Below are 23,938 nucleotides of genomic sequence, written 5' to 3'. Positions count from 1 at the left end.
CATAGTCGTAACGTCAAAGTACTCGGACGGAAGCTTAGTTCAAGGCAAAAACCTATACTTTATTACACTACACATGGGGTAGAACAAACTTTATTTCTTAAATATATTCGAATGACATAATATACGAAATGAAATGCATACACAAACTTGGTAGTGACATTTAGTCCCAGAAATAAAGTTATCTTATTTAAAAATATACATCTACAAGATAAAAAAATATAAATCCAAATGGAGCCCAGAACCGTCCCTACCAAGAGCTGTGGCAATCTGGACTTGCCAAATCATTCTAGACTTGAGTTGGACTCATTTTTAAATTATTTTTTCTAGGTAGATAAAGGAAGCCATTTTGCTCTCTTATCTCAGCGGAGTCAGATGTTTATCAAGTACCCGTGCGGTTAAAATCAATTAAAACAAAAATTATGTCATAATATATGAATGTCTGTCAAGCGGTGCACCCTTTGATAAGATTAAAATTCTATTTTTACGACCTAGAGTTAATAAGTTCAACCAGAAATAATACATTGAGGCGATTAAACTACAATATGGAGAATTTCTTACAACCCATATTTGCTCGGAATTGAATTTCAGTTTGTGCAAGCTCGATGTTTGTTTTGTGGTCTTAAGTGTACAGTGGGAGGAGCTTATGTGATCACGTGACACTATCTTGTCACCAAACTCAACCCGACTGTGTCATGTACAAGATCAACGCAATCTCGGCGTATGGCAAAACTCATCCAGCTGCAAGAAATGTTTCCCTTTTTCAGTTATCAATTCTTATTTTAGAATCCCTGATGCAAATATGCAAAGACTACGCCCAGGGAGTAGATAAAATTAACATTTAGTCCCAGAAATAAAGGTATCTTATTTAAAATATAAATATACAAATTATAAAAGATAAAAATGGAGCCCAGAAAAATGCTTTTTAATCAGGCCTAGGGCTTGGACAATCTGGACTTGACAAATCACTCTAGACTTGAGTTGGATTACTTTCTTAATTTACTCTTTAGGGTCTGAGAGACACTATCCAAGGCGACAGTCAGTGTGAACCTCTGAAGTTCTGCCAGCTTGCTAGATTCATACAGCCCCATTCACCCAAGGGGACTGGTCAAAAATCAAATCCACCTTCTTTTTCTCTCTGTCCTTTTTTCAAGGAAATTGTGTGCACTTAAGACCTCCTGTAGGAAACCTTAACGCTACAGAAGGTCTTAAGTGTACAATGATGGGGTGGTGATATTAGTGTATAAGTCACACGTGGCAGGTCAGTCAGCATGCAACAGGAGAACAGTCTATGACCAATATTAATTATTGTGGATAGTTACCACACTGTTGCATAGAAGGAAAATAATTGTGATCTGAGGCCTGCTCTAAGATATCTTATCTTATACTTCTTGACCGATGAGGGGGAACGGGTGGCCCAGTCGTCTGAGGCGCCGCGATTCGCTGTGCAGAGTTGCGTCCCTTGGGCACGCCAGAAACCTATGATTGTGGGTTCGAATCCCGGTTCGACCCGATTATGTTTCTAGGTTTGTCAGCACCATACCCGTGCTCGTGGGTTTCGCCGAAGTGGTAAACGTCTGAGACCTGCATCGCTTCGGGCTTTCCTTCCACATTAAGCTGACACGCCGCGATATAACTTGAATACTGTTAAAAGCGGCGTTAAACCCAACTCACTCACTCACTCTTGACCAATGAGGCAGAAAGTTGGCATGTGCGTTCCTTATGATTAAGACCTCTTATTTTGTTCAAATCATTGTCATTTTATTTCAAACTTGTTCGTTAAAAATATTTAAAGAACCAAATTACGAAAGATTGCTTGAAATTGTTTTTCTCACGAACCACAAGGAATAGAAAGCTGAAACTTTTTATGAATGACAGTCCCGTTAATCCGACATGATTGGTTGCATATGATTATGTCGGATTGACGAGTATGTCGGATAAACGAAATTAAGGAGTATCATGGACCCTAAATATCGTATAAAGTGTCTATGGTAGTATCAACGTTCGTGATCAAAAATCGGACAACTACACGACAGTTAGTCTGGAATGGAAGTCGCCAGTTTGAAACTGGTTCCGCAAAGCTTAAGAGAGCTGCTTTCTTAGTGGCTAACGCTGACTTCCTGTTAGTCATTTCATTGGTCGGTCATAGTTCGCGAAAGGTTGTTTCTGATTCAATGCATCGCAATTGGCAGTCAATTTCGGTGCTAAGACAATTATTTCTGAAATTAAACATTGGTGTTGGTCACCATTTTAGATAGAAGCATCATAAAATCAACAAAGTTAATCGTTTCAGGTGTTTTTTTCAAAATATGTAGTTTTAAACCACCTGTTTCCAGAAGCCACGTTACCAAGATAGTGGAATGTTTATATTTGTGTGTTTGGAGTCATATGGTTCTAGAAACTTAAGGCTACTGGTTGAGATGTTGTAAACAGTTTACTAAACTTATTTCTTTTTGTTGCAGAAAAAACAATGTTGAAAATAAGATCTAACATAATGAAAATTTGACTTCACTATATATGTTAATGTTTTCAATTATGTTTCCACTGATTGTGTCCTGCGCTCGCTCGCTCGCTCACTCAACCACTCACTTACGCACTCAGTAGTGACAGAAAAGTTTGTTATGTGGTTGTCTTTGTTGACATATGAAGCTACTTTAAATACTACTTTTCAAAGTGATCTTCAGTGTTGTGACACTATTTTTGATAAAGTCCTCTTAACTTGACATATGTAAACCAATAACTGACATTTTTCTTACAACCATCAATCTGTTGATACAGAAGGTTATACTTGTGGAAGACAAAGCCTGTTCTAGTGCCAAGTTGAAAATATGGCAATTTTAACCCAAAAGTACATATAAGACTATTTTTTAAGTGTCTATGTTAGTTTGGTTTGGGTTTAAAAGAAATTCACTCTCCTTAACTGAGTATCTCGTTTCCATGGCTACGTATGTCTTTCCCACAACTACATATCTCTGTCCCATGGCACCTTCTTCCTGCAGCAGGGCGTGGACTCATCCCACATATGACATCCTTACCTTGTCAGCTTGCTGACGGGGCTAACCTCTTTGGTCATATGGACAAGGCGTCCGACCTCTGATCAGAAGGTCCGTGGATCGAATCCAATCACAGGACTCGGAAATTTTATAGCCGCTACATTGGGGCTAAGCACGTTCATATTAAATTTGAGCAAAATAAGCCTCGGTACCCTACTATGTGGCCCGGGACGTGCCTTCTGTTGACCGGGGAGTATTTAGCAAGGCATGGAGTCATCCCACAGATGACATCCTTACCTTATCAGCTTGCTGACGGGGTTAACCTCTTTGGTCATGTGGACAAGGCGTCCGACCTCTGATTAGAAGTTCCGTGGTTCGAATCCCATCACGAGACTCGGAAATTTTATGGCCGCTACCTCCCCGTGACCCTCTTGGTCCTATACAAACGTTGCTATTGCTCATCACAAGCTTTTTTGAGGTATGGATTTGAACTGTTGGCATATTTTATATCTTGTAGAGTTCTTCGAGAACCTGTTGAGGCTTATGGGATGGAAGAAGTCCAATTATCACCCATGACTTTCAGGACGAAATGTCTTAAAAGTGTACAAGATTTCAAAATGTTTTGCCTGGCTGATTGTGTGTCATTGTACCCAAACTTATCCCATGTATCTTTTCTTACACTTCAGTGGTGACAGATTACCTTGTGTGTGGTGGAGGAAGCTATTGCATTCTGATGGATGTCCTGAATGCAATATCTATGAAGAAGTCAAATATGTATGTCAAGTTCCAGGAAGGGGCGTTCACTCCACTATAGATTCTGAAGAATGACAAGGATCTTATGTAGAACTTTGTTTCATAGTGATATACAGCGCCAGGACATTTGTGGGTCAACTGGATTATTTATGGTATATAGATTATAGCATCATGAGGAGACATTTCCTGGTTGATGGTTATATTATGGAAGTTTTATGACATTCAACTTGTCACACTTAGTATACTGTGTATAAGAAAATGTAATGTTCGTGAGCTCTTGTGATCTGGCAGTTACACCTTTCACATACAACTGCAGGAGTAGCCTTTGCAAAGATGTTCAGAGGTCAACATCTTCCACATGTCCTCCCCAATCAATTTTGGTCTATGAAATACAAATTTCATCATTTGTTTAATACATTTTTGCATTTTAGATTTAAGCTGAAATCCTGTCTTAAGGGAGATTAAAACCGATCCTTACTTTGATATCTTTGCACTATTGTTGTGGTTGTAACTTTTGTCTACCTCCTCAAATGAGAACTTTGTAATTTGATGCACATGAATCAATGATGTCATTCCAAGGTGCTTGCCAGTAACCAAACCTATATGTTTCCCTCTACCATGATTTGAAGATGTTGTTGATGCTGTAGGCGACAGCCTTGTCAAATATTTTAGTGTCCTTGATTGTGTTAGTGCCTTTTGGCAAATACCACTCCAGATACAAAACACAAGTCGCCCTTCATGACAACTGATTGTGTTTATGAATGGAATCGCCTCCCTTTGGGCCTCATAAATGCTTCAGTGTCCTTTAAGCAAACCATTTCAGAGGCAATAAAGAAATGAACTGGCGTATTTTTGGAACATCACCTCAAGGCAGTAATCCAAAATATCAAACAAGCAGGACTCACTCTAAATCCAAGCAAATGTAAATTAGCCACAAAACAAGTCACCAACTTTGGGCATATCCTTAGCAAAGATGGCATCCATGTCGATCCTTCAAAAATAGATTCAGTCACATAGATCCCACCCTGTAAAAATGTCCATGGCGTGCATCTTTCTTAGGTTGGGCCTTGTATTATCACAAATATGTAGCAAACCTTTCTGGCATGGCTTCCCATCTACACAACCTTCTGATGCTTAATGGTCATTTCCCATCACAGTCAACAACTGTTATGGCCTCTTGAAATGGAAGATTTGAAATATAAATTATTAATAAATAAGGGTTGCAGGCATACTGTCTCTCATGTTCATGTCTCTCAGTTAAAGATTATGGCTTTGCTCACAAAATACTCTGTATTGATGAGGACGGCTATATTGCGGTTGAGACTTTTTATTGAAGCTGAGTTAAAAAAATTTAAGTAGATGGAGGCTAGGTCTTTTATGTACACACAATTATGAGCGGGTCAAATGGTCCGCCCCTAATATCATGTAGAAAATGTGTCAAATAAGCAAACAAACCAAATGCAACAAAAAAAAAAATATACTTTGAAACGTTGTTCTAAAATAAATAAAATAGATACCTCGGATTATTGTTGGTGTTTTTCTTAAATTGATATAGAAAACAGGGACTGCTTCCAGTCTAATCTGACCGCCTCCGTGGTCTAGTGGTAGAGCATCCGCCCGGAGAGCGGAAGGTCCGGGGTTCGATCCCGACCGCGTCATGCCAAAAGACGTTAAAAGATGGTACTTGTTGTTACCCTGTATGGCGCTCGGCATTAAGGGGCTAATAAGGACTGGTCGGCTCGGAGTCAGTATACTGTGTCTGAGTTGGGTATTCATGTTAAACTGCGGCATGGTATCTCAGTGAGCTAGCACTATAAATCGGCATCAGTCCGGACTAGTACAAGTAGTCACACAAACACACACACGTACATGCACGTCGCTATATAAGTGCAATAATCTTGGACGCGACGTTAATCCCCATTTCATCTCACCTCACCTCCAGTCTAATCTGAAGCAAGCCTGGAAAAGTCGTACACACAGATGTCTTAAAAAATGTTTATACCGCATGGTGCATTTTCACTGCATGTGTTGCAGTTTGACATTTCTACTATCAGGTAGAGGTCATTCTACAGTTGGTCGACATAGTTGACGTATAACCAATCATTTACATTGCATTAGTTAGACTTGATTTTCCTGACGCAATAGTATCTCGTCAACGAAGAGAGGACGTCTATGTAAAATTGATAAATATGGACATTTTTGGCCGGAATTCAGCTTTTTAGATGATAAAACTTGCAAAATAATCGGAGATCATAGGTTTTTAAACACAATTATCACCAAGAGATTTCCAAATGGTATTAGGGACTATCATTAACCATCCTTATAGCAGGCTTTGAGGACTCCCTAAGCGTGTTTGGGTTTGTAGGAATCCATAGCCAATCTATCAGGCTATAGCACGCTTTGAGGACATCATAGCTGATCAGATATATATTCACAAGAATCAGATTCATGCCATTTTCATTACATTTCAACGATAGGCCTAATCTATGATATCAATACTAGTATTCAGAGACCTAATTTTATAAATGCGTGATTTTAATCTCAATAAAATCCTTCCATTTTTAAGAACAAAACATAAATTTGACCATTTGTTGACTCTCAGAGCTGATGTCCAATGCTCTTCTGCCTCCTATGTTTCATTATGCACACTGGGATTACAGAGGGTCAGCTGTGTGGGTTGGGGTGGGGTGAGGGTGTGTCTGGCGGGCCTTATGCAGAAGATGATTTGTCTGGCAATGGGTATTGTGCAATAAGTAGAGTGCAATTGTTCATTTTTCTGTTGGTTTTATGTGGTACCTCCAATGTTTAACCCAGCCCAAATTTTGGGGCCCTCTCTGGGGGGCATGGCGGACCTTATGCAGAGGAAAATGTGTCAGGTATGGGCCGTTTTGTACTCAGTAACATGTACCTGTTCATCTAAACTTACTTTCATCTGGTACTTTGAATGTATACTCTAGTCAAATTTTATCAGAGTGTCCACTGAATGCATTAAGGGTCAACATTTGGGGGTGTCTGGCGGGCCTTACGCAGCAGACGATTTGTCTGGCAATGGGTATTTTATACTTAGTAGAGTGTAATAGTTCATTTTATGTTGATTTCATGTGGTACCTCCAATGATTAACCCAGCCCAAATTTTGGGACCCTCTCTGGGGGTGTCTGGCAGGCCTTATGCAGAGGAAGATTTGTCTGGTGTGGCCCATTCTGTACTCTGTGAGATGAACCAGTTCATTTACACTTACTTTCATGTGGTACCTCCAATGTTTGATCAAGCCCTTGAATGGTCCTTTCTTTTGGGGGGGCAGGGGCCACACGCAGCAGGGGGTCCCCGGCAGACATCCATATATGAATATGTTGGGTTACACAGTAAATGTTCCTGTGTTCCGATATTGGTACCTTGTTCATTTGACCAAAGTGCTCTGGGCTGCTGCTCTAGTAGGTTTAACCAAAACCAGCTGTTAAATCATTCAAAATGCATATTAGAAATGAGATACCTAATTGGATTAGTGAAAAGCGATAACAGTTGTTAATGAAACATGAGATAATGTGTGTGGTGGAACGTCTACCACCAACAGGAGTGGAATTAGAAATGACTCAGCATAGTCACTCATCGCTATTAAGGTTCATTTAATTCCCCACCGACATAGAAATATATGGCACATGTAAGATACTTGTTTCTTATAAATTGTATGGATATGTCCAAGGGCGTAGGTTTTCGGCCCTCGGGTGGTAGCTCAGTACGAAGACTGATGACAAAACTCAGGGGTAAAGTTTAAGACGATAGCAGCCATGTTTATTGTTGATGGTTTGGAATAAGTGGAAAAGGTACATGTTGATAATAACGTGACAGAATGCAAACCGGGACCGAGTGGCCAATGTTCCCGGGTGGAGACTCGCTCTGTCGCTTACCTTCTGGCTCTCTCCCTGACTGACCATGTCAGTCGGGTTTTGTAGAGCGAGCTATTACGTAACGTGTGGCAAGGTCATTGTCCCACGTGTATGTATATACGTAAGATCCACCACCACCACCCCCACCCCCCACCCCCCACCCCCCCACTCCCCCAACACCCACCCCCACCCCGCCCTCCTTTACGTAGGCGTCACACCCAGGGAAGTAAAGCACTTACCCTTTTCATCCTCTATAACTAGTATGTGGTACAGAAGACATATTTGAGTCTTACTTGTGCTTCGAAAGTATTTGCGTACTGACAGTTAGTGGGGAACATTTCTAGGTACCGACGCTACATCTACCTGTTGGTCCCTATTCTGTCTAAGTGGTTTTTTTCAAAGGGATTGAGATTGAAATGTAAGATCGCTATTCTAACTGCCCAAATCAACTGAAGATGCGCATCTAATAATTGATAAATCATGGCAGGGGTGAGTTGTTTTTTCAGGACAATTGCTGGGTATTGATCTGTGTTGTTGTAGTTGGTACTTCTTTAGCAGTCTGAACTAAAACATTACAGTTAGGATTGAAAAAGGTCTAAACTAAGTTCGCAACTGGATCACTGGACCGAATAATGAAGAGCGACTTCAAAAGATGTAAGTCTTCAAAGGTGATGTAACTCCCATACTCTAACATAGACTTAGGACATTCGTAGCGTGTTTGTGGAACGACACGCTGGAGCGAGAGGGCGTGGTCGCTTTGCAAGTATCAATGACATCGACAATGGAATATCGTCACTCCTCATTGTGTTCCCAACTCTGGTGACATCACAGACACTTTACGTCAACAACGAGGTGACGTCAGAGACACTTTACGTCCGAGGTGACGTCAGAGACAATCAGTCCATCTGCAGTGAAGGCGGTCGGCTGGCTTCTTGGCGGGCGAGTTGCTTCACGGAGGAACTTCCCAAACTGGTAATGTTGAGATAGGAATGAGCGTTGGGCACAGGAAAACCAGTTGCTATTTCTTTCTGTTTGAAAACATTTCAGCCCTTTTTCATACAGTTAAACAAGGCCAACATGTTAAACAGTTTTACGTGCAGACACGACAGATGCCTGTATATTAATTCAACTTGATGTCAGCCTCTTGTCTTATCATGAAATATGTCTTGGTCAAGTGAGCGATTTATGAGTGAATGTGTGAGTGAGTAAGAACCTATAAATGGTTTATCAATTACATGTAGTTAGATGCATCTTCAGTTGATTTCGGCAGTAAGTAAAGCGACCTTACATTCCCAACTCAATCCCTTTGGAAAACCCACTTAGACAGAATAGGGACCAACAGGTAGACGTAGCGTCGGTACCTAGAAATGTCCCCCAGTAACTGTCAGTAAGCAAATACTTACTGATAACACAAATGAAGCATCATCTTGAACCAATAAATGTGTCTACCTACGGTCGTTTCAAGTAAGACTCTAATGTATCTTCTGTACCATATACCAGTCACAGAGGATGAGAAGGGTAAGTGCTTTACTTACCTGGGTGTGACGCCTATGTAAACGGGGTGGATCTGGGCGCAACCCTCTGCCAAATACACGAGAATCCATTCCTGATGAATACAGTACCAATTACATACCTGACACAACACCATCCAATCAGGTCGGACGGTAATCAGAGGTAATGACATACTTTAGCTTGTCTTCAGCGCCGCCCCTTGTCAACCGACTGTAAATATCAACACCCTACAACCCAAAAATAAAATTAATATCTTCACAAGGTGGTACACTTCCAAAACGTGACTCTCACGAGAGCATAGCTTTCTCATGACCAGCTACTTGACCAAGACTTCTTTCATGACAAGACAAGAGGCTGACATCAAGCTGAATCAATACACAGATCTCTGTCATGTGCGCAGGTGGAACTGTTTGACATGTCGGCCTTGTTTAAATATCTGTGATGGAATGTTTTCAAAATGACAGAAACAGCAACTGGTTTCCATGTGCCCAACGCCCATCCCTATCTCAACATTGCCAGTTCGTGGAGTTCCTCCCAAAGCAACAGGCACGCCGGCCGCCTACACTGCTGATTGACTTAGTGTCTCTGGCGTCACCTCATTTTTGACGTAATGTGTCTGTGATGTCACCAGTGTATGAAACACAATGAAGTGTGACGGCGTTCCATTGTCGACGTCACTGATACCTGCATAGCGACCTCTACCATTGTGTTCCAGGCGGCGAAGGGACTCCTTCTTCTTTGAACAGTTTTTTAAAATTATTTCATGCAATTCATATGCCATATACAGCTAGTTTCTATCGCGCCTTCACTTTGTATGGAAACAGAGATCTTGTAATACTGTCTCTACAATAATGTTGTTATTTAATAAAAGTTGTATTCAGTCTGTTTTAACTTTCTCGGTACAATGTTGGTACGGTGGCATCTTACTTCAAAACAAGAATAGAACTGAAGAAAATTGTAAACTTAGGAGGAGAGAGGAAGAATCCATCTCATTAAAATCAGATCTTAGTTCTCGCTATGCTAAACACATGTTTAGCGGTAGCGAAAACTAAGATCTAATTTTAATGAGATTGGAAGAAGAATGTGAATGTGAGAACCTTGACGTTTTATAAGATGAGAATGTTGTCAATTTTGCCTCACGCATTTTAGACGATCCATCTGGCTTTTCAAACTCTTGGAATTCTGTTTTACCATCTGGCAAGGATTAACCTTGAAAGTTTCACCAATGAGAGAAAATCCCCCCTGGTCTAAAAGAAATGAGATTTTTTGGCGTGTGATAAGATTTTGCAAACTTTCAAAGACATTTTGTCTTCCCACAGTGGAAACTGTATTTGATATTCGGTATTTGTGACTCGAAGTATGTTGCAATTAATGTTACTAGATTATATTGATACATCCTCCGATATTTTCGAACATTAATCATTTTTGCACTGTGAATATTTAAAAATATTAGCATTAGTATCAACAACAAAAAAGAATTAGCATTTATATTTATATTCATTGTCTACTTTAGGAGAAAATACATTAATATTTATGTATTTCAGTTCATTGTCGACTTTAGGAGGAATTATTTGCGAGAATAATTCTAGATAAGGCATATTTACCACCATCAGCTGTTCATTTCGTTGGCATGCGGGGAACAAACAATTTCTAGGTCTTTGAAATGTCTGTTAAGATCGTAACTTAATATATTTAAAGCGATGACATGAAATAGCGACAGCTGTAGATGGTGTTACAGTTTGTTGGCAGAAAATATATATTTTACAGTCCAGTGCATTCGTCAATTTCGCTGTCTTGTAGTGTAAGTAGTGTGTACTGTATCAAAGACCGGGTGTCTGACCACCGTATCAAATGAAATCTTATCAATATGGACTTTTTTTAAATTAATTAGAAGTGACAGTTCATTTTACAATTTTCTTGCTCCAGGTTCAGCCTTTTGTTTAAATTAGCAAAAATTAAGTCATTTCTTTCTGCAGAAAGCGGCATGTTAGACTAACCGGAAGTTAAAAAGATTGTTGACATTCACAATGTTTATGAGTTACATTTGAATGATTAAGTCACAGTTTTCAATGAATATGGACAAATCTGGAAGCAAACATATCGTAGCATATTCTAAAAAATCTCCAACTTGCTGTTTGGCCACTAGAAATAGTTCAAAATTCGTAATTCATGAACGTTGGCCATTCTTGCAAGAGGGTATACGTTCATGAAAACCAGTGATGTCTTATCTAAAGTCTAGGCGAATCTAATCTAAAATACGATCGTTTGTGATCAGAAATTTGTATGTTTTTATGGAGAAAGATTTGTATGTTTATTCATTTTGGTTTGGTTTTGTCATTCCAAAATCGAAATTTGCTTCTGTTTTGAAATTTTACCCGTGCTTGCATTTTTTCTCTTGATTTCTGCACGGATGCACATACATGTGCGTCTTTGATTTCTGCTAGGATTAAGTGACAAAAAATACGGCTAATGACCTGTAGATCAGAAAATACGATTTGACAATCAGGTATTAAAAAAGGTAGTGCAAAGCTCCACGCAGTGCTATAAGAATCATCAATGCACAGTAAAAGATGGCATACAGTTTTGCGAGTATGCAAATCGCTGTTTCGATTGACAACTTTTGACGATTGAAGATACTATCGAGTGAGTTTTTTATTGACATTTTTAGATACAGTAGATGAGGGTTCACCCAAGGAAGTTTCCATCTTCCCGAGGCAAGAGAGTTAACTGACTTTTAAAGTCCAGTTTCCACTGTACTTTTATAGTCAGTTAACTCTCTTGCCTCGGGAAGATGGGAAGTTTCTGACATATGGGCCCTTCATGTGAAAATTTCAAATATTCCCGAGGTACGCCCATACAGCAGAATTTTAAAATGCCTCATTGTATTTGAAAATGTTGGCCTAGAATGATCAATTCTAGATAATTTTATTCAAGCAATGCGACTTTTTCGATGTTTGAGGGAGGAAACATCGGTGGAATTTATCCAGTGTTGTTTGCTCTTCCGGGGTGGACACGTTATCTGTCTACGAAATCGGTTTGAAAGGATAAACTATGCACGTCAGCCTCCGCGATTACTAAGTGTATGAATGGAGATATATTGTAATGGATAAACGAGGGTGGCAAGCCTGCATAGCACTTTGGTTTCCTGCGAGTTGTATCGTACATTGTTGAATACTGAAAACTCGTCCTGGTTCCAATGCCATATATTGCCAAGCTACGATACAATTGTGTATTCTGATTTTCGTAAGGATTTATTTTCAGCTTACAAAAGATTTTTGTTCAGACCCTGAACTGGGTGTAAATGCATTATTAGCGGTACGCATACGCAGTAGATGAACGCGTTGTCCCCCTTAGTAAACACTGACAATCGTGACGTAGAACTCAAGCACATGTATTCACTGTTGGAAGTTGGTTGAACAGCTCAAGAAGAATGCCTCCTACTTCAGCCAAGAAGCCTTTTGCTCAACCAATACCTGACCCAATAATCGAGGTAAATACACCACTGTGTAAACTTGGGTGTTCACTAATATAAGAAATCTGCCACAGAACGAGTAACAAAGTTTAGGTCATTTTCATCAGTGACAATAACAGTTAACACCAAATCCCATACTTCTTAGTGTGATGTAGGTAGATGTATCTAACACTGATAATGGACGTGTATGTTTTAAGTTGAACCGCTGAACTATTAATAATGACAATAGAACATATAAAATATGTTAGATGCATGTCGAACCAGCAATAAAAACATTTGGTAAAAATGGAATATATGGCCGAATATATATGAATACATTGTATTTCAAATTGATTGTAATAAATTAATTGCATGTTGTTTTGACTTTAGCCAATTCAGCCTGCTACAGTGGTAATTATTCACCCTGGCTCCTACAACCTGCGACTTGGCCGTGCATCTGACCCGTACCCAATCACGGTGCCTCACTGTGTTGCTCGCAGGAAGAAGGTACAGGTTCCCAGAGTTCCAGAGTCCTGGTTGTTGCGCCCAGAATGTAATGTAAGGAAAACAATGTTGAGAGTTGCAGCATTCATTAGATTTTTAATTCATGCTTTGTATACATGCCATTCACAACATAGAGTTTGACTGGTAATTAATTTAATGGGTTAATATTTGGCAGATCAAGAAAAAATTGCTGTCATTTTCATATTGTGCACATGATAAGCCTCAAGGATACACTTTTATGAAGTCTATTTTGAATTTCATATTGGTTCATTTTTATAGTTATTAATTGATAATTTTGCCTGTTGAGCTACCTCTAATTCTTGGCATTGTAAATTCTCTGTTTCTATTTCATTATTATTAGAGGTATGTCTGGAGACACACACCAAACAAGTTCAGCAACTCTGTTTTCTTGTCATCTGTGTTGTGGGGTGGTCGGGTAACCTAGTGGTTAAAGCGTTGGCTCTTCACGCCGAAGACCCGGGTTCGATTCCCGACATGGGTACAATGTGTGAAGCCCATTTCTGGTGTCCCCCCGCCGTGATATTGCTGGAATATTGCTAAAAGCGTCGTAAAACCATACTCACTCACTCACTCACTCACTCACTCATCTGTGTTGTGCAAAAATTGCATTTAGTGAACAACATAAGTCTTAAAGGTTTTGGTGCGTATGCATCATGTTCATGTTAAGCAATGTTAAGGTTCATATGATATGTGATGGAGCCTATCAATTTCTGTTGTTCAGCATCCAGAAGCTAACCATCTGATGAAAACCGGTTTGAAAAATGCTGAGGAGGCTCTTCTCACCAAACCCAACTCAATGGGTGGTTACAGACAAACTACTTCAAACAGACAGGTAGATAACGGGTCTGCAGTGTATTGTGTCTGACAGACAAGTATTATATTCATAACACATAACTATATAACATGCAGAAATTGTTCTGAAAACATATATTCATGTACAAATGTTATAGGTTTTTTTGTTGTAGGTGGAAATGGGTAAATACAATCATTGATTAATACACTCATGATCTCAAGTTGACATCTTGAAGTTGCAGTAGAAATACTTTTATCTGTTAATTTCTTCCCTTAAAGTAGATGATTGGTATTTGTCATTTAAGTGTCAAGATCGTTATTTAATATTATATATTTAATAATATATTTCCCACACAACTGTTCACTATGAAAATTTATTCCAGCATTTTGCATATAACCAGTCATCAAATGGAGAAAGAACTGATGTGATTTGTCCTTTGAAATGGACACAGACAGACAAGAAACCTGCCTGTATCATTGGAGAAGAGGTTTGTAGCCTTTTCATTCGGAGAGAGTTTGGTGTAAGATTCTAGCATTATATCAGCAGGGACATGTAGAGCGGGCTTCACACATTGTATGAGGAAAATTGAACCTGTTCTAAACTGTGCTCATAGAATTCTGATTCTGATTTCAAACATGGCCACCATTATGACTTCCACATTCAGGTGAGCTTCAATGCCTTGTGGACGCAACAGTAAATGTGATCTGTCATAATTCAGTGATTGGTTAATAAATAACAGTTAGATGTATTATTCTTTCTTCGTTATTTAAAGGAGATCAGTTTATAAATAACATACTGATCAGCAACATTGCCTCTCTTTGAAGGCTTTGTATGTGCATCCATCAGACAACTACACCCTGCACTGGCCGATGCGGTGTGGGCGCCTAAACCTCCACGGGGGACCATGTGGATCTCTAACATCAGTCATGGCTGACCTTGAGGTCATCTGGAGCAAGGCATTGGAAACATATCTCAACATACCAATCAGGGATCTTAAGGTATTGATATCTATAGTATATGTTGTGCAGGTTCCATACTTCTAGTAAACTGTTCGCAGCTGGATGTATACATTTTTACATTGTATGATAATTGATACACTTTATGCTGCAAATTTTCCATGAAGAGTTTTGTCCCTTAGCTGTGCCAGGATTCAGTTGTGGTTACATCAAAGTGGTAAATGTCTATCTGACTTTCCTCCCACGTTAAACTGCCATCATGTCATTTACATGCTGTTGAAGCAGTATTGAGCCTAAGGGTTATTGACTGGGGCTTAATCTAAAGATCAAGTCAACTGGTCTGAATCTCCTAAACCACGTTAACAGGTTTTGTAAATTTTTACCTGAAACGTTTTGCTGAAAATGTGGGTATGTTTGAGTTTAATAAAGAACTACATGCCTGAGGACTACTTGTATTTGTTCCAGCACTACAAGGCCATCATGCTGATCCCCGATGTGTACACGCACAAGCATGTCAAGGCCCTCATGAACCTGCTCCTCGACACCCTCGGCTTCGGTGCAGCCTTCATTCATCAGGTCAGCAGGGCTTCAGGTTGATGGGCATATTCATAGGTCAAGTAGCCCATTACCTGTGACAGTAGTGGGCCAGACTTCAAGAAATTTGAATATTGGACCTGTGTTGTATTTCACAGAGGTCAAAGACCTAAGTCCACATGCAATCTGCATCGCTGGGTTGGCAATAGTTTTTATCAACACAGATTTTAGCTTCTCCAGTTCGAATAAGAAATTTCTTGTCTTTAGCAAATTAAGTTTTTGTGGGTAGAATTCAACAATATATTAAAGCTTTTGCTATTTCATAAAAATGAATGAATGGCTAGATGTACAGAATGATGATCAAATAAATATTGCTTTCTTTATGTTAACCTGTAATCAATGATCTGCACAACACCTGCACAGATTGCGTATTCCTAGAAACTGATGACGTGTATGTTCTTTGTGATCCTTGCCTCAAGGGTGGCCCAGTCGTCTAAGGCGCCGCGATTCGCTGTGCAGAGTTGCGTCCCTTGGGCACGCCAGAAACCTATGATTGTGGGTTCGAATCCCGGTTCGCCCCGATTATGTTTCTAGGTTTGTCAGCACCATACCCGTGCTCGTGGGTTTCACCGAAGTGGTAAACGTCTGAGACCTGCATCACTTCGGGCTTTCCTCCCACATTAAGCTGACACGCCGCGATATAACTGGAATACTGTTAAGATGGCGTTAAACTTTGTGATCCTTGCCTCAGCTAAGTAGTGGGTCCACGGTGTAGTGTTGCTGTTTCAGGAGTCTGTGTGTGCGACGTACGGGACGGGGGTGCCGTGTGCTTGTGTTGTTGATGTTGGGGACCAGAAGACCAGCATATCATGTGTGGAAGATGGTATTTCACACAAACCTACCAGGTACACGCACTTGTAAAATGGAACATTGACATGTGTCAATTTATATGCAGTTTGCTCAATTAACCAGTTTTATTGTTGTGTAAGCAACAGTGTGTGTGTGTTGTCTTCTAGATTGTTAACAAAGAGTTCCAAGGGAGATAACTCCAGGTACCATTTCAGAATACCATATCGGTGGCCTACATCTGTATATGGCTTACAGTATAACATGCATTCATAGCGACAAAGACCTCTGTAACGAGTGTCATGAGGCAAGAGGGTAGTATGGTGGTCTTGTGGGTAAAGTGTATGCTCATACCGTTTAAGACATGTGTTTGATTCTCAAACTGGTATTATATCAAGACATTCTTAGTGGTGCCCCAGCCACTACATCACTTAAAAGATGCTTCAGTAGACCATGATTGACGATGCATACTGGACTTTGTCAGTATGGGCTGTCTCTGTGCCCTAGTGGTAGGATGTCTGCCTGGAGAGTGGAAGGTCGGGGTTCGATCCCAGGTTGCGTCATACCAGATGGTACTTGTTGTAACCCTGCCTGGTCCTCGGCATTAAGGGGCTAAAACAAGGACTGGTAGGCTCGGTGTCCGTATACTGTGTCTGAGTGGGGTATTCATGTTAAACTGCAGCATGGTATATCAGTGGGCTAGGACTATCAATCAGCATTAGTCCAGATTAGTACAAGCACGCGCGCACGCACACGCACACCACACTACACCACACTATATATATATATATATATATATATGTGCAATAGCCTTGGACGCGATGTTAAACCACATTGCACCTCACCTCATCTCACCTGACTAGTCTACATGTTGAGATGTTGCAACTGTCTTCAGACTGACGATGGAGTATGGTGGTTCGGATGTGACTCGGTGTTTCCGCTGGATGCTGCGCAAGAGTGGTGTGTCGCTGCCGGAGGTGGATCTGTCCATGCCCACTGACATCCTGCTCATGCAGGAGCTGAAGGAGTCGTTCTGCCACATGGATGTTGTGAGTTCCACGTTCTTTTATTTGTTTGATTGTTTGTTGTTTAACGCTGCATTCAGCTATATGACGGCACTCTGTAAATAAATATATAGGCTTGAATCAGAAAGTGAATTAGCTCGTAATTGTGTTTTGGAAATTAGCTCCTTTGTATGCATGCTGAAAAAAGCTTCAATGGGTATTTACGTGAGCTGTTTTTATACATTTGATTTTTTATTTAAAGCATGAGTTTCTGAACGCAAGTTCATATAAAGTAATTGGGTTTTAAATATTTTAAGGGGTATTTCATGCAAATATGCTGCTTATCTGTAGCTCTGAATATTTAACTTTGACTGACATGATTTACAGTAATTTGCAAGTGAAAAGCATTTCATTTTTATTCCATGTCTAAAAAATGTGGCAGAGGTTATTTTTCACTCCAGCTTTTGATTAACATTGATTAACAAAATCAGAATGTGTTGGAGGTGTGGATTGTGATGGCTTCCTGTTGCGTTACAATACCCAGCCTGATTATTATACACCGTGTCCTTTCATTTCGTTAAATTTCAACCTGTTTCTATTTTGGATTTTTTAGACTGCCCGTTGTATGTCACTCAGATATTCTTATTGGCAGTTTTCTTTACATAGTTGAAGCATTATTTGTATCGTGGTTCGATGCTCGCTAACTGATATCTCATGCCACGTCCTTGCATCACGAAGAGCTTGACATCAGCATATCATTTCATCACTGCAGAATGTGTTGTCATTCTGGTAGATCTTTCTTTGTGTTATTCTGCAAACAACATCAGGGTTGGAAAAGTACTATAACGCCTAAGTGTTCTCAATTCATGTGATAAATTTCTACTTGATGTGGTATGACTGTCACATAACATGTCGTCGTGACAACCAGTGGGTCTCCAGTGTCGTGTGCTTGTTGAGGAGTTGGCTGATTTGGTGGTTACAATGTGCATCCCCGGAATGTTTATTGATAACTGTCATTGTACCTGACATTGTGGACTCTCAATGACTGGCTTGACTATTCAAGAGCCACTTGTTTACCTGCAGCAGGAGCTAAAACACTCACTCACTGACTCACCCACCCACCCACTCACTCTGTCTCTCACTCACACACTCACTATACCCCACCCTCTCGCTGACTCAGTCATTTACTCACCCCACTGTTCTTCCAGGACAGATCCAGAATTGTGAACCTCTTCCCAACCACCTACTTACTCACTCACTCACTCACTCACTCTGTCATGCCACCGTTCTTCTAGGATAGATCAGGAATTATGAACCACTTTCCAACCACCTACTTACTCACTCACTCACTCACTCTGTCATTCCACCGTTCTTCTAGGATAGATCAGGAATTATGAACCACTTTCCAACCACCTACTCACTCACTCACTCACTCTGTCATGCCACTGTTCTTCTAAGATAGATCAGGAATTATGAACCACTTTCCAACCACCTACTCACTCACTCACTCACTCTGTCATGCCACTGTTCTTCTAGGATAGATCAGGAATTATGAACCACTTTCCAACCACCTACTCACTCACTCACTCACTCTGTCATGCCACTGTTCTTCTAAGATAGATCAGGAATTATGAACCACTTTCCAACCACCTACTTACTCACTCACTCACTCTGTCATGCCACCGTTCTTCTAGGATAGATCAGGAATTGTGAACCACTTTCCAACCACCTACTCACTCACTCACTCACTCACTCTGTCATGCCACTGTTCTTCTAAGATAGATCAGGAATTATGAACCACTTTCCAACCACCTACTTACTCACTCACTCACTCTGTCATGCCACCGTTCTTCTAGGATAGATCAGGAATTGTGAACCACTTTCCAACCACCTACTCACTCACTCACTCACTCACTCTGTCATGCCACTGTTCTTCTAAGATAGATCAGGAATTATGAACCACTTTCCAACCACCTACTCACTCACTCACTCACTCTGTCATGCCACCGTTCTTCTAGGATAGATCAGGAATTATGAACCACTTTCCAACCACCTACTCACTCACTCACTCACTCACTCACTCTGTCATGCCACTGTTCTTCTAGGATAGATCAGGAATTGTGAACCACTTTCCAACCACCTACTCACTCACTCACTCACTCACTCTGTCATGCCACTGTTCTTCTAAGATAGATCAGGAATTATGAACCACTTTCCAACCACCTACTTACTCACTCACTCACTCTGTCATGCCACTGTTCTTCTAGGATAGATCAGGAATTGTGAACCACTTTCCAACCACCTACTCACTCACTCACTCACTCACTCTGTCATGCCACTGTTCTTCTAAGATAGATCAGGAATTATGAACCACTTTCCAACCACCTACTCACTCACTCACTCACTCTGTCATGCCACCGTTCTTCTAGGATAGATCAGGAATTATGAACCACTTTCCAACCACCTACTCACTCACTCACTCACTCACTCACTCTGTCATGCCACTGTTCTTCTAGGATAGATCAGGAATTATGAACCACTTTCTAACCACCTACTCACTCACTCACTCACTCTGTCATGCCACTGTTCTTCTAGGATAGATCAGGAATTATGAACCACTTTCCAACCACCTACTTACTCACTCACTCACTCTGTCATGCCACCGTTCTTCTAGGATAGATCAGGAATTGTGAACCACTTTCCAACCACCTACTCACTCACTCACTCACTCACTCTGTCATGCCTCTGTTCTTCTAAGATAGATCAGGAATTATGAACCACTTTCCAACCACCTACTCACTCACTCACTCACTCTGTCATGCCACTGTTCTTCTAGGATAGATCAGGAATTATGAACCACTTTCCAACCACCTACTCACTCACTCACTCACTCACTCACTCTGTCATGCCACTGTTCTTCTAGGATAGATCAGGAATTATGAACCACTTTCTAACCACCTACTCACTCACTCACTCACTCTGTCATGCCACTGTTCTTCTAGGATAGATCAGGAATTATGAACCACTTTCCAACCACCTACTTACTCACTCACTCACTCTGTCATGCCACCGTTCTTCTAGGATAGATCAGGAATTGTGAACCACTTTCCAACCACCTACTCACTCACTCACTCACTCACTCTGTCATGCCTCTGTTCTTCTAAGATAGATCAGGAATTATGAACCACTTTCCAACCACCTACTCACTCACTCACTCACTCTGTCATGCCACTGTTCTTCTAGGATAGATCAGGAATTATGAACCACTTTCCAACCACCTACTTACTCACTCACTCACTCTGTCATGCCACCGTTCTTCTAGGATAGATCAGGAATTGTGAACCACTTTCCAACCACCTACTCACTCACTCACTCACTCACTCTGTCATGCCACTGTTCTTCTAAGATAGATCAGGAATTATGAACCACTTTCCAACCACCTTCTCACTCACTCACTCTGTCATGCCACTGTTCTTCCAGGACGGATCCGGAATTGTGAACCACTTTCCAACCACCTACTCACTCACTCACTAACTCTGTCATGCCACTGTTCTTCCAGGATAGATCAGGAATTATGAACCACTTTCCAACCACCTACTCACTCACTCACTAACTCTGTCATGCCACTGTTCTTCCAGGATAGATCAGGAATTATGAACCACTTTCCAACCACCTACTCACTCACTCACTAACTCTGTCATGCCACTGTTCTTCCAGGATAGATCAGGAATTATGAACCACTTTCCAACCACCTACCCCCTCACTCACTAACTCTGTCATGCCACTGTTCTTCCAGGATAGATCCGGAATTGTCAACCAGTTTCTACAGGTCCGGCAGCCCCAGAAGCCGATCATCAAGTACAACCTGCGTCTGGCGGATGAGCTGATCCTGTCTCCTCTCGGGATGCTCTACCCCGACATGTTCGCTGTGCAGGGCCAGCAGCTGGTCCGGGTCCAGTCCCGGTTTGATGGCGACGCCGTCGACCCCCATGATGAGAGCTACCTCCGACAGACACAGCGGGCCCAAAGAGACCTAGTATGCCCTGAACTGTAATGACTACAACAGCCATATTCCAGATAGGGTTTGAATCTGTCAGAGTTCTTAGACATGATAGCTAGGGGTGTTACAATTCATCGATGTGTGATGTGTAGTGAATTTACATGTGAACGCAGGTATTTGATACATGGCGTTCCTAACCATGTATCAATTTGTTCATACATGTGTTTATAGTCTGAAACAATGTTAAATCTGATTGCATTACGACTAGAGAAGATCTGGGGTAGAATAGGTCTTCAGCAATCCATGCTTGTCGTAAAAGGTGTCTATGCTTGTCGTAAGAGGCAATTGACAGGATCAGGTGGTCAGGCTCGCTGACTTGGTTGATGCATGATATTGTATCCCAATTGCATGGATCAATGCTCATGATATCAATCACTGGATTGTCTGGTCCAGACTCAATTATTTACAGACCGCCATCACATCACTGGAATATTGCTGAATGCGGCATTAGACAAAAAAACCAAAAACAAATGATTGCATTACACTATTAGCATGATTCGAAAAAGACTAAATTAACGAGTCATGTGAGGTGAGAACAATCTGACAACAACCTTTTTTCAGTCTGGCCACACGAAAACAGGAAGATATTTACAAACAAATGGCACAAATTTAGTTTCACAACACAGTATGTATAACTATGTTATGAAGTGTATCATCATACCCCTAATATTTGCTGTCATGTCCTGATGGGTGGTCGGGTAACCTAGTGGTTAAAGCGTTCGCTCTTCACGCCGAAGACCCGGGTTCGATTCCCGACATGGGTACAATATGTGAAGCCCATTTCTGGTGTCCCCCGCCGTGATATTGCTGGAATAGTGCTAAAAGCGGCGTAAAACCATACTCGCTCACTCACTATCGTGTCCTGAGTTCGATTCACAGATCTTCTTGATTAGGTCTTCCGGCTCCATACATCACTTTAGGCGTCAAACTGACGTACAATGACAATGACATCACTTATCTCTCTGCCATTGAGGCTGGTTAGTTGTACTTTGGGCAATATACTCCGCCGCTCTGATCACCCTGCAGGCCAAGATGGGTTCAAAGAAGGAGAACCAGGAGTCTCGGGACGTGACGGAGAGCAGTCAGCTGGAGGACACTCAGCTCAGTCACTCCCAGATGGACGACGACTCGAACGATGCTCCAGAGACGTTGGCGCTGACGGAAACCAAGACTGGACGACGCCATGAGTTGGAGGAGGAAGAAGAGGAGGACACGGAACCTGTGGCTCAGCTGATGGGGGTTGACGAGGCTATACTACACTGTATAGAGCAGTGCGGTAAGATTGGCATTATTGGCACTGGCACTGGCACAATATGTTTACATCATATCAGACCCATGAAGATCCGGGGTAGAATAGGTCTTCAACAACCCATGCTTGCCGCAAAAGGCGACTATGCTAGTCGTAAGAGGCAACTAACGGGATTGGGTGGTCAGACTCGCTGACTTGGTTGATGTAGGTCATTGTATCCCAATTGCGTAGATCGATGCTCATAATGTCAATCACTGGATTGTCTGGTGCAGACTTGATTATTTACAGACCACTGTCATATAGCTAGAATATTGCTGAGTTCGGCGTTAAACAACAAACAAGCGAACAAACAAACAAACATCATATCTTGTTGTATCACTGATTAATTCAGGCCTATAATGAGCAGTGATGAAATGAATGCTCCCTTACAGGAAGTGAGGATCTAAAGCGCAAGATGTACAGCTGTATAGTGGTGGTGGGCGGTGGGTTGGCGCTGTTCGAGGGGGCACAGTCTTGGATCCAGCACCGGGTGTGGCTGCAGATGCCCAACCATCAGCGCCTTATGATGGAGAATATGGACGTTCTCACACGCCCAAAGGTTGGCAATCTTTTCAACCAGGATTTCAGCATAAAAAACAAACACTCCTTCAACAATGTTTTTTTTAAATTATGTATGCATTATATTTTTACTGAGGCATTTGTTGAGATGGGGAAAAGTCCCTCAGTATAATAACATATCTCTCCTATTGATCTCACTTATCTATATTATAAGACAAGATTCTACAAATATATATTATTTTGACAAGATTCTTATTTCATAGAATTGAAGTCTTGCGAAATGAGTTTCATGTCACTTCCCTTGTTACCAGGACAACGACCCCCGTGTGGCCTGTTGGAAGGGGGCTGCAGTGATGGCATGTCTGGACACGACTCAGGAACTCTGGATTCGGCCCAAGGAGTGGCAGCAGTACAGCTGCAGGCTGCTTCGGGAACGTGCACCTTTCATTTGGTGATCTCATCTGGCTGCATTAGTGTTCAAGGAACATACAACTTTAACAAGTACTGGTCTACTGTACAGAAGGGTCCCTGATTAATGGAGAGCCTTGTTGGAGTTCCGTTCTCCTGTATATCATGCTTGTCATTGGAGCCAATCACTGGGGAATGAGTGGTTCCAATGTGAGACAATCAAGCGTTATCATACCCAGAAAGTATGTAGCCATTGTTCACTCCATCAACAATTGGTTTGATTATTTCCTGGCTTGTGAAGAGCTGTAATGTTGCCATGACTTAATGAGGACTGCCCCTGATGTGGTGGATAGAACGTCTGACCAGGAGGTCAGTGGTTTGAGGGGGCACGGGTGGCCCAGTCGTCTAAGGCGC

The 23,938-nt window shown here is 41.3% G+C and overlaps 1 protein-coding gene across 1 annotated transcript; it reads left to right on the top strand.

The window, feature by feature from the left end:
* The first annotated feature begins 12,478 nt into the window (after nucleotides 1-12,478).
* On the top strand, nucleotides 12,479-23,938 carry LOC124145924 (actin-related protein 8-like). Its single transcript, XM_046515900.2, has 12 exons — nucleotides 12,479-12,630; nucleotides 12,982-13,149; nucleotides 13,838-13,948; nucleotides 14,292-14,396; nucleotides 14,734-14,907; nucleotides 15,331-15,441; nucleotides 16,189-16,304; nucleotides 17,141-17,294; nucleotides 21,046-21,285; nucleotides 22,336-22,585; nucleotides 22,990-23,156; nucleotides 23,428-23,938. The coding sequence occupies exons 1-12, from the start codon at nucleotides 12,571-12,573 to the stop codon at nucleotides 23,569-23,571; spliced, it is 1,800 nt and encodes a 599-aa protein (XP_046371856.2). The 5' UTR covers nucleotides 12,479-12,570; the 3' UTR covers nucleotides 23,572-23,938.

This window comes from Haliotis rufescens, unplaced genomic scaffold, assembly GCF_023055435.1.
Source record: "Haliotis rufescens isolate VD_foot unplaced genomic scaffold, xgHalRufe1.0.p SCAF_45, whole genome shotgun sequence".
In the NCBI taxonomy this organism is placed as follows: Eukaryota; Metazoa; Mollusca; class Gastropoda; order Lepetellida; family Haliotidae; genus Haliotis; species Haliotis rufescens.
This window is presented reverse-complemented; position numbering and strand designations above follow the sequence as displayed.

Bases quoted from the DNA above. Each gene is read 5' to 3' on its own strand.
- LOC124145924 (XM_046515900.2), top strand. From the start codon at position 12,571: ATGCCTCCTACTTCAGCCAAGAAGCCTTTTGCTCAACCAATACCTGAC. The intron at 12,631-12,981 runs GTAAATACACCA...TTTTGACTTTAG, and splicing joins TACCTGACCCAATAATCGAG to CCAATTCAGCCTGCTACAGT. The intron at 15,442-16,188 runs GTCAGCAGGGCT...TTGCTGTTTCAG, and splicing joins GTGCAGCCTTCATTCATCAG to GAGTCTGTGTGTGCGACGTA.